This window comes from Amblyomma maculatum, chromosome 7, assembly GCF_055883805.1.
Source record: "Amblyomma maculatum isolate TAMU_Amacu chromosome 7, ASM5588380v1, whole genome shotgun sequence".
NCBI classification, from domain to species: domain Eukaryota; kingdom Metazoa; phylum Arthropoda; class Arachnida; order Ixodida; family Ixodidae; genus Amblyomma; species Amblyomma maculatum.
This window is the reverse complement of record NC_139350.1, coordinates 107,842,360-107,854,215: the sequence shown is the minus strand read 5'-3', so window position 1 is coordinate 107,854,215 and position 11,856 is coordinate 107,842,360. Positions and strand designations below refer to the sequence as shown.

Sequence of the window (11,856 nt, the reverse complement as noted above, 5' to 3'; positions counted from 1 at the left end):
CGGAAGTCTTCATACCTCGATTACGAGTCGATATTTAGTCTGGCATGCAAACGTGCTCGCTCATCTCGGAATTCGTGCTTCAGGACAGTTTTATATTTGTTCGATCGCTTTCATTCTGGCTGCCCCTAAACGGACTTAAACTGCACTCCCAATTTCTCGCTTCTCGAACAGCACACCCCTCACTTCATTTCCAACGCCTGCATAGCGCTTCGCCACTGTAGCTGTCTGCTGCGCGCTAGCATGTTCCCTTCCATAAAGCTCCCGACTATACAGCAGGCGGCCAGCCCAAGAGTAAAGGAGAACGATTCTATGGAGTGATTTAACCGTGTAGACCTATCATGATGAACCATTCGTGGCAAACCAGCCTTTTCGCGGTGCAGTCTGTCAAGTGTGGAGCGCAGGGAGTGATTCTGAGCAGGGGCACTGCTTTAGCATTAGTGGAGATCTTTTCCACTGAAGAGGCTAGGGCGAAAAATCTTACCATCAAGATTCAGAAAACTGGAAATGCATTACTAGCCGCACGAAGTGGCTCAGAAGCAGACCTTTGGGCTCTACTTTCGACAAAGGCTGTATATTTTATAGACCGAGGACGAAATCAATCTGGCTGCGAGATACTGAATGATGCCTTTTCCTGCGTAGTGGCTTTAACCGCTATTTTGCCTCCTCCTGGACTCGGTTCATGCTCTCTTCACTCGCCTCTCTATACTTTTTTTGGCTGTTTCACCGCTCCTGTCGAAACCAGACGCCGAAGAAGCCATGGCGCGAAAATACGTCCAGAACCTCCGGTTAGTCGGCGACACAAGGGCAGTGCACGTAAAAGATACGGTCAAGCCCTTGCAGAGCGACCTCTTGGGATTTGGTGTTCCTTACAAGACTATGTCCTCCAGGTACTAGGGATAAGGAACTCGGGGCCACAGGCGAGTGTTTTATCACTGTACATGTTAAGTCAAAGAACTACAGTTCCTATGAGCAGAGGTGGGCAAATGCCCTCATTTTGGCCTTTCCTCCCTACACACGCATACATGGTGTATGCGTGTGTTTGGCACAAGACAGAAAAAGTAGCAGACATCTCGCTGATCATTTCACTGCTTCACATGAGAAGCGATCAACTGCTTGCACAACAACACGGGAAATCCGCGGAAGAGAGGAGGCTTCTTTCCTTCCACAGAAATGGCTAAGCACAATCAGGTGTACAAAAACCAAAAATCAATATATATAGTTTCAACCTGCCAGCTGGAGATCCTAGGACATACCATGACTACGCGGAATCGGGTTTACTAATTAATTTCAAATCGGCAGCCCTCCCTCACCCTCACTTAAAAAAATTTCTTCCCCCTCCAAACCAAAAATCAATATATATAGTTTCAACCTGCCAGCTGGAGATCCTAGGACATACCATGACTACGCGGAATCGGGTTTACTAATTAATTTCAAATCGGCAGCCCTCCCTCACCCTCACCCTCACTTAAAAAAATTTCTTCCCCCTCCCTCGCCCTCATCCTCACTTAAAAAATATTGCTGGTCCTCACTCACCCTCACCCTCATCTCATTTGCCCTCCCTCACCCTCAACCTCATGCCCAGCAGTTTTAATATTTGTTATTTTTCATTATTTTCGATCTATGGCAATGTTACAGTGAGTCAAAGTGAGCGCAAACTATTCTTCTCTGCGTCTGTTTTCGGCAGTGTCAAGCCGCGTTGATCATTTAGCAATCCGAATTTCTCAAAGCTAACAATGGACTTAAATAAATGACGGGGCTGCGTTCATGCTGTAGCGTATCACTGGCAAGAGCCGTCTGGTATTTGTTCCGATCGACAGTTGCTGAGATTAAGATATACACTGCACATGGAAACCAGAGGCTGTGAAAAGTGCAAAGAACAATTCTGGCAGTGCCCTAAGCATTTCAATCAAAGGAGAAACTTCGGGGAGGAAGAAAAATAACCACTGCCGTAATTTACCGGGCAAACATGTTCACACTCCATGTGTTTGAAGGAGATAGAGTGATGAAATGCGTTTACACTGCGCATGAGGAAGGAGGAGGTTTTAACTTCTAACCAGCCGCAGACGGAAGGCATGAGGCGTATACGGCATATTAGACAACAGAACAGTGTAATCTAATTAAAGTAACAGAAAACGCTATCACACAGAAGCGTAAATTCCGAGGGAGTCAGGGGGTCAGGACCCTCGATTGCTTCGCAGGTGGGGGGGGAGAGAATGGAGGGACATAGCATGCGAGCCCGGGGCCGTGCTCGACAATTTCAGACATGCACATGTAGTGTCATTTGGGAAACGCCGCGTAAAAATGCGGTTGTTAGGACACTGCGCTGCAGGTGCCACTGATGATGTGCCCCGATCGCATCCCGCCTTCCCCCAAGAACAAACCAAAAACGCAAAGTGAAACACGCAACTCTGGTGCGCTTCTGGTGTTCACGAAAGCCGCCTCAGTGTTGCATAAAATCGTATTTTTTTTTTTCACTTTTTATTAAAGTTATATGAGAACAGGACGAGACAGCACCTAACTAGAGCAGTACGATGTGCAAAGTGAACAGGCCAGAATTTCATGCATAAGGTTTGATTATGCTTCCTGAATAGTGTGCTTATATCTAGGATTACTTACGAAAAAAGCAGTGCTTATAGAACGGGAACAGAAGAGCAACACATATGTGTCAACTAGCCGGAATCAGCACTTTGCATCAGTTCGTCTAAGTTCACATCTCCTAGCTGATCTGCTTCATTCCGGACAGAACCCGCATATGCAAAAGCCGGAAAACGGATTGTCTGCACTGTGAAGTCAAGAGCGGCAAAATAATGAAACTCACCTGGAACCTGCATGACGTTGTACACACCTTTCACTTGGACCGCGCATTTCCCAATAATATCAGAGGACACTGCCACAATTCAAACTTATTCGCGCACATAGTACATGGACGTCCTTGAGCATGTAGAATTTGCAACAGCGCACCAAAGTGTTGTTTTAACAAGCGTCAGCAACTTAAGTGGTCCAATTGAAAGGACACAGCACCACAAACTGAAGGGCTTCCCCAGCCGTTTCTTTCTTTTTTTTTTTAGGAGGGGGGGGGGGGGGGGGGGGGGGGGGGAAAGAGAGAGAGATTGGGCTGAAGAAAGACCCTTTCTTTGGACAGAGAGAGCGGGAAAGGAACGCACGATGGTGGTCGCGTGTGTATCCTTCCGAGAGCAATGCTGCCACGTCCATTCATGTCTCCACCCGGTGCCTCAGGGAGATCTGATAAGACCAGCCACAGCCGCCTCTTGAGCCCAGCCGTGGACCAGCATGCGTGGTCTGCCCACCGCTCGGATATTTTTTTTTCTTTTTTGAACAGCTTTCCTAATGACAACTGCCTTCACTGTGGGGGGAATCTAGCGCCTGTCGTCGGCGCATTGCCACAGGGTGCAAAGCCAGCGCACACTGATTGTTTTGTGCGTTATCTGTCGCCCTCCCAAGCGGTCTTCAAACGAAGAGCCGCCAACCAAAGCTCTCGGGCGTGCAGGCTGAGGTGCGCCCCGGCTAACAACGTTCCGGCTTACAGCCTTGTAGAACACTGTAGCCCGCAGAATGTAACGTCTTCCTGCGGCCTAGTACGAATAGTGGCGTTCGTTGCTTCGTTTTTAGTTTGCTTAGCAACACACACATGGTGTATGCGTGTGTTTGGCACAAGACAGAAAAAGTAGCAGACATCTCGCTGATCATTTCACTGCTTCACATGAGAAGCGATCAACTGCTTGCACAACAACACGGGAAATCCGCGGAAGAGAGGAGGCTTCTTTCCTTCCACAGAAATGGCTAAGCACAATCAGGTGTACAAAAACCAAAAATCAATATATATAGTTTCAACCTGCCAGCTGGAGATCCTAGGACATACCATGACTACGCGGAATCGGGTTTACTTTTATCTCAGCTGTCTGCTTTATTAATATTGAGTCAGTCTTAGAGTGAATGTGGGGCGCTGAAGCTGAGGTAGTGCTGTGCGTTCGAGAGCAGGTATCCCGCAAACCTTCGAAGAGCCTTCCTCTTCTTCAGACCTGGCAGACGTTTTAACAGTATGCGAGACAGGTTCTCTCTGGCGCGACTCTAGCCTTAGCGGCATGCATAAAGGTATTTCATCTCAGCTGGTCATCTTTATGTTAAGAAAATGTAGGGACACTTATTAAAACGTTCTCATAAAGTCCGAAGCCACAGTTACAGCCCGTTTTAATCAAACCCAACAAATGTGCCTGCGTGGCTTTCGGGCAGCGGGTCTTACTCGATGTTTAAGCGTCCTGGAGGGCTGGACTTCGACGTCACCCTCTCATCTCATAGGTCAAAAACACTCAGTACGGACCTCTCTAACCGAATGTGAATCGATGTTTTGTAGCTTTCCTCGAATCTGAATCCTGCTTTGCGTCACTTAAAAATTCCAGTTCAGCGGTTGCCTTATTCGACAGCATTGAACCCACATCACTTTTTCGCTTTATATTGTGACATACCAAGCACAAGAAACCATGCTTTGGATAAGAAGCTGTTGAAAGCCGACATAAACGTGGTCTACCCCTACAGTGAAGCTGATCTTGGCAAATTAAGTAATGGAAAAATAAGAACACTGGCACGTTGCCGTACGTACGACTCCTTAAGTTATCGGAGGCTTCTATTGCTAACACAAGTGGTGAATTCCATCTTAACGTAGTATGCTTCGCATACTTTTCTGCTCAGTTTGAACGCAAACTTCTTCAAGATTGTCGTTTTACGGAAAGAGGCGCACGCCTTTGGAACAGAACCAGAACCACGACACTGACGACATAGACGCCCAGGTCCCCACCACCCCGCCAGTGCGTCTACTCATGCATGGAGCTCTGAAGTGGGGCGTTTCTGCAACATCCAATTTGTTCTGCGTAGCTTCTGACACGGGACATCGGTATATGGTAAACGACGGCAATCTCCCTCGGGATGAACCTGCCTAAGTGTTTGATACTGTATCCTTAGCTGCTTGTGCTTTCCTTGCACCATATTGCACAAGCCAGCCAGTTTTTCGGGTACAGTGATGACTACCAATATGTCACCTTTCTGAGCCACGTTTTTTAAGCGGCGGGAGACTTGATAGTATATGGAATGACAACGGATCTTGTATCTTGCGCTTTTTTAACGCAGCGGTGCTGCTCTACATCCCTGGCAAGGTCCTTTAAAACAGAGGTGACCACCTCAAAGGGAAATCCTGCACTGGTCAGTGTCTGCAGCCAGACATCCACGCTATACATGTCATATTATGTAGGCAGGATTTGTAAAGAGCGGCATGCATACAGGTAGTTTTTAGCAATGCTCTTCTTAGGAACCTTGGAATGAGCTAATTGTTGGCTTAAAATACCTTCATTTTTTATAGCGAGGCTGATACCTCCAGCACGCTTTGATTTCGCAAACAGCAACACATGTATCTAAGAACTGCAAGCACCCTTGCGCACCCAACCCGAAAGCACATTCGGCAAAGAATTAAACCCGGTTCAGCATTGTTATACCCCCCTCATGCGCGAGTCTGTGACAACATACGGCCTTACGATCGTCGGGCATTTCCATGCATTAAACTTATTCTGAATACAGAACAGATGCTAAAAGCAAAGAATATTAAAGAACCTTACTCCAGTACAGGACTTCAACAGGTTAACACGAAATGAGAACACTCTATAGACTTTGGATACTGGAAAGGAAACAACTCTTTCGTGAAATTGTGTTCAATGCTCACACGCTGTAGTTATTACTTTCAAATCGATGTTATGTTAAAACCCATCTGAAGAAAACTGTCTTAGGAAAATAAAAAAAAAGTGAAATTTAATGCTATAGAAATTGCAGAAAAAACAATGCTTTGTAATTACGAGCCGCACATTTTAATGCACGATTTGACAATTTTGCTGATTTACAACAAAGCAAAAATGGTAAAAGAAATAAGAAAATACTTCTTGTTTCTGCAAACACATGACAAAGATTGCACCTGATATTGAACTGCAGTTTATTTTATTGCAGCTATTATCAGCACAAATTCTCTGCTGTTCATTTTCCTTTGGCTTTGTTGCGAATTGTAATTTACACAACTTATGAAAGTTTTATGTAAAACCTTGCTAACCAAACAGTCAAGTAACACTGTCAAGGAACACTTCTCATGCGTCGGCTACTCATGTAAGCTATCCGGACGGGAAAAAAAAAAAGAAAAACATGTCGCAGGGTCCCAGCAGATAAGATCACCCCGCCTCGGTCTTTTGTGTTCGTTTCTCTGCGCGTCCCCTCTATTTTGGACGCGCTTTCTTTTTCTGAGCGTGTTTTTCCCTAAATGGCAAAGAACGTTAGCAGTTAGAAACGGTTGTCCTGTGTACTTTGCCGGTCCCGTCGTGTTCTGTGAGGCTGGAAGCAGCGACATCGCTCTCGGTGGCTCCCTGCAGCTTCCTATGGTCGCTTTTAGACTTTTCTTCACCACGAGCACCGGGGCAATTTTGTGGCTTTCGTTCTTGCTTCCTCTATAGCTGCAGCGCACGTGTCCCGTTCCATTACATCTGTTTTCTATACAACACATGTCCAGTGGAGGAGAACGTGTGTTGTCGCTCTTGCCTTTCGGGTTGCCGCGTTTTTTCTTACTGCAGAAACTACACCTTTCGTTGAACATTTGCCCTCACCCCTCAAACTCTGTATCTTTCCTTCCCTCACCCTCCCTCACCGCCCTCGCCCTCCCTCGTCCTCACAAATTTTTCAGCGCCGATCCACCCTCGCCCTCACCTCACCGAGTCAGATCCTCACGAGGTGAGGGTGAGGACGCCCTCATGAGGGTTCACCCTCGTGAGGATGCCCATGTCTGCCTATGAGTCCCTTACACGTTTTCACAATTTTGTTTTCAACTCTTTTTAAAGTATGCTGGAGTCAAATTACAGATGTTTTCTTTGGTAATAAATTTCAGACAAACTATACTGATTTGAGCACTATTATGCAATATGCCTCTCGCAACATGTAGCCCTTAGACGAGTGGATTTCACTACCAAATTATTTTTCATATAGTATTTTGCTAGTCTATGCTCCTTTCCCTGGCAGCACCAGAGATCAAAATACACTGCAAAAAAACTGTTGCAGTTATTGTTGATGGGCTTGTGAATCACCCTTATGTACGGCCTAATGTATTTTGTTTCTATTAAAATTTTTTGCTCGTCACTATTGTGCCCTCGCTGGCACATGAATCAGCCAGATGGGCCGGCTCAATAGAACTGGACTGGACAACAGCAGAACAGAACTCGACGAATTCCTTTTAAAACTATGCTGCATTTAATATGTACTTGTAAAAACCGTCCAATAGCTCTCAAGTTTTGTTTAAATGCGACAGTTGCAAATGCTTTCAGCTTTACCCTTCACAAGCAGCACGACAATTGCTAGTCTAGCTTAGCTGTAGCGCTAAATGTGAAAAACTGTACTTCTAATTCGGTCCCCATCTAATGCACAAGAAATTTCATCACAGATGTCAGATTAGAAATCGTTTCACACCATGTGGTTTCAAACGATTTCTTTTGTTTCCCGCTTATATAGTCCACAAACATAGCTGTCATTATGGCAAGAAACTACATTGTGAAATATCATGAAATTCTGAAGTGCACGTCTGCTTTGGCGGACTTAGAGCAGTGGTCCTTTACATGGTTATTTTTAAGATGCCTTAAGGGTAGAATAACATAACCTTGCACCAATCGAACTGAATGAGCCAGTGGCGCTTGTGCACCATCACCTCTTGCAGTCCAGCCATATCTCTGGATAAGTTTAAATTTCGTTTTCGGCTTTGTGTGCATATGCAAGTCTCTGGATACCAGCTAAACATGACGCTACCCGAGGTGTTGTGATGCAGAATTTAAGTTGTGTGCAATCAGAGCTATATACTGAAGAAGGGAACCAGGCAGCAGGAAGCCAGTTCAGAGTGAGCGCAAAATTGAAGAGACTAGCACGAAGCTGCAAGAGCACTAGAACTGGGGAAAAGAAAAAAAAAAGTTGGTTGGTTGGTTAGTGGGGTTTAACGTCCCAAAGCGACTCAGGCTATGAGAGACGCCGTAGTGAAGGACTCCGGAAATTTAAAACACCTGGGATTTTTTAACGTGCACTGACATCGCACAGCACACGGGCACCTTGCTTTTCGCCTCCATCGAAAAGCGGCCGCCGAGGCCGGGATTCGATCCCGCGTCCTTGGGAACAGTGAGTGCCGTAACCACTGCGCCACCCCGGCGGGGCAAAAAAAGACTGCAGGAAGAAGGCACATTGGCTAGGGCTGGTGATAATCAGTGCATGGTGGCTGCTATAAGTGTTTTTGTCCCAGCCTGTAACGAAGGAATCTTCAGAGTACCTTTACACCACTTACTAAATGCAGAGCTGAAACATGCAGGGCTTCCTTCGGAAAAACTACCATTCGAAAAAGGTGTGCAACTGGCTATAATGTATAATTACAGAATAAAAAAGGCCACTGTTCTCAGTTTCCAAACACGAGGCCCTGAAACAACCTGACAAATGGCATTCAGGTTGTGTCCAGAGAAAAAAGGCACAAAAACACAGTGCAGATGGGAGATGCCGCTGCTGTTGTATTTAAAAACATCCCACAATTCTTTCAGCAGGTCATAATATCCAAAGAGAAAAGGAAACCAGTTTTTTTTTTCTTCTCCAGGGAAACAGCTTTGACAGCCTGCACCCTCAATGTATGGCGCTTCTTAATAGACAGGCAAGTGCCCGTCAATTGTATTTACAAAGGAATAAAAAAAGACAAAGCGAATAGAAACATATGTATATATATATAATATATATATATATGTATATCATCTAAGTTACAACCACAGCAAAATAAATAGGGTCTTGAAATAACACAGAGAGGCATGCACACATAGCTTATGTACAAGTCTATTGAACATGCACCGCATTTATTTATAACCCGCAGCACGGCCTGTTGCACCTAGGAAGCTCTGCATACTGCGCACAGTTCTGGCACCAACATACACCAGCTTGGGCAGACATGCCCTGTGTCCCACATGCACACAAATATGGCTGCTGCAAGAGGGACTACTCAAGCTGCCAGCAGTGAAATGCTGGTCATACACCTGATATGCTCCTAACAACTTATCTGAGGAGAAACTATATAAAGATGCAGCTTGGCTACCATCCAATTTTTTTAGGTGAGGATGCTGCAGCCACGGCAGAAATGAATGCATATGAATCACTAAGGCAGACTATGGCGATTTACCAGTAGAGTTTTTCTTTTATGTGAGCAAACGACATCAAAAGAAAAAAAAAAAAAAAAAAAACATGGTACATTACGCGTAACAACTCGATGAAGCATGACTACCTCAAGCTTCTCGCCTGACACATAAACCAGGGCTTTTTGATGATGCCCAAGGTGCAACAAGACTTGGCGCCCGAAGTAAATCCTTATCGCACCCCTTACAAAGAAGACTGTGAAATGTCAAGTGAAGGAAATACCATAAAGGAAAGATGCACACTAAACACACACCTTGCCACACAAACACATACGCATACACACACAACCCAGGCCTGGGTTTGATATTTTAAACACACACACATATGCATGTCTCTGGATGCCAGCTCCAAAACACAGAATGCACTTCAGACACACGCTCCCAACATACACACACACACACAACAGGAAATCAAGAATGGGGTGACAGAGATCCCCGTCTCTTGACGACCAAGGTGAGCAAGAACCAAGAATTGCCGAGAACTGTGCAGATAAAAGAGGCACTCTCCTGCCAAAAGCAGGAAGAAAATGATGAATCCTACAGCATTACTCACATGGCAGGGTAAAACCAATGAATGCCATTTGATGCATTTAATGTTTTCCACATCACTACTGCCAAGGCCCACTTCTGCCTTTTTGCTTTGGCAGTTTCTAGGCTACATAAACATTTGCGTTCCAGATGCTACAGATACAGCCAATTCACAATTTCATGGGAGAAAACTAACATCACAAAATGTCACTTGTAGCACAGTTCTTGCGGAGAACAAAGATGCATAATTGATGAAGCGTACTTCACGATGCTACTACTAACAGTTTCTTGCAATTTTTACCCAGAGAGAACGATCGATACTTTAGGTCCGGCTGCTGCAGCCAATTTTACAGCTAGCAATGTAAAAACAGAGACCGCAGAACACTACCGCCACTCGCAGCCAGTTTCTAAGAGAAATTATTACACAGCTTATTCTCTGTATTCTACAGCTGCATGCCACAAGACTACTAACGACTTGTGCCATTTGCAACCACAAGTTTCTGGAGGGGGGGGGGGGGGGGGGGGGGGGAAGCTACACAATTGCTTCATTGAATTCTACAGCAATAGCCAATTTTCTAATGTGGAAAACAGTTGCTTGCTTGCTTCTCGAATGCACGGTGTCTGCAAACTTCACAATTGTCAAAACATTCAAAAAAAAAAATCTCAAGTCTCTACTGCCACATAAAGCCAGTTCTGGTGAAAAAAAAATTGCAGGAAGAAAAAAAAAAGTCAGAATCATAAACACAAATAAATTACATGGAGCCACAATTCTGGTGTGAAAAGAAAAATGACCATGGCTACTCCGGCTACCTTCTACACCAAAAGGGGTGCAAAGCGGGAACACGGTCCAAGCATTGAAAAGAGCTACAAAAATAACTGCACATTGTGCACTGCATGCAACGAAAAAATGGCAAAAAGGTTCAGCAATTTAGATGCCCGCGACAACAGTTTTTTGTCTTCTTCCGTACCCTTGTGCTCTCCTCTGCAAAAGTGACACACTGGGCTGTGACATCAGTCCCAGCTGCCGGTGGAGGAACACACTTGCAAAACGCAGGCAGCATCTGCAGGGCTTGACGGAGTGAGTGCTGCCCAAAGGAGTGAAAAGGAGCCAGCGAGAGGTCCCTCGACGCAGCACTCTGTTGATTGTGGAGACACACCAAAAGGCAGGGCACAGGCCGCCCCACAGCTATGTACACTGGGCGGGAGGTGACAGCAGAAGGGTGCTAGGAAAGAGGGTCCTTATATCACAAGTCCAGGTGGCAGCCCCCTGGTCTAGTGTTCTCTCCACCATGGGGCCACCAAGTGTAGGAAGCAGTGGAAAACAAAATCACAGCATCTCCTCAAAGGTTGCCATAATGTCACTTTGTCGGTTCATGTCGATCTGGCCAGCCATCTGCAAGGAGAGAGAATGCATGTTTTACAAGGGGCACTATATAAAATGCTGCTCTGGGACATCAACAGGCAAGACACTGACCGCTTCGCGGCGCCGCCGCTCCTGCTCGCGTAGGCGCTGCCGCTCCCGCTCGCTGACCCCGGCGTTCTCGGTGGGGCTTGGGACAGCCCTATCCTCCACAGCATCCCCGGCATTAACAGAGGGGGCCAAGCGGGGTGTGGATGGGGCCACGGACCGCTTCTCCTGCTCCTGCCGAATACGCTCTTTCTCAGCCAACTCCCGCTGCCGACGCTGCTCCTGGGCCTCAAACAGCTGCCGCTGCTGCACACAGCGCACAAAGCTCACGTCAGCACAATGACAGCTTGGCAACAACAGCAATGTGATCATGAATTCCAGAACGACTTCTTGCAACTTAGATTGCATAGCGGGTCATCCGCTCAGCAGTTGTGGTAGGCTTAAGGGGAGACGCTCCTCGGAAACCAATTTTTTTTAATATTGATGTCACATAAATGAAAATTGCACCATTTATAGAGATTGATCTCCTCTTTCCAAATCTGTTTTTATTTCTAAGATAGCTTCAAGCTTTCATGTTCTAAGTACCATGAACAGGTGAAAAACTGTGCATTTTACAAACCTACTGGACATGCCAGTGAGCATGAGAAAGCAGTATAAGTTGCTTTTTCTTGTTTCTTA

General features: G+C 45.9%; 1 protein-coding gene across 17 annotated transcripts in view; it reads right to left on the bottom strand.

Moving 5' to 3' along the window:
- Positions 1-8,556: 8,556 nt before the first annotated feature.
- Positions 8,557-11,856, bottom strand: part of LOC146184297 (homeotic protein female sterile-like) — a 134,074-nt gene continuing 130,774 nt past the window's right edge. For all 17 annotated transcript variants that reach the window (XM_084609348.1, XM_084609352.1, XM_084609353.1 and 14 more), the window contains 2 exons: positions 11,245-11,484; positions 8,557-11,163 (listed from right to left, as the gene is read on the bottom strand). In XM_084609348.1, coding sequence (XP_084465474.1) covers positions 11,098-11,163; positions 11,245-11,484 — 306 coding nt within the window. In that variant the 3' untranslated portion in view covers positions 8,557-11,097. The remainder of the gene's footprint in view (positions 11,164-11,244; positions 11,485-11,856) is intronic.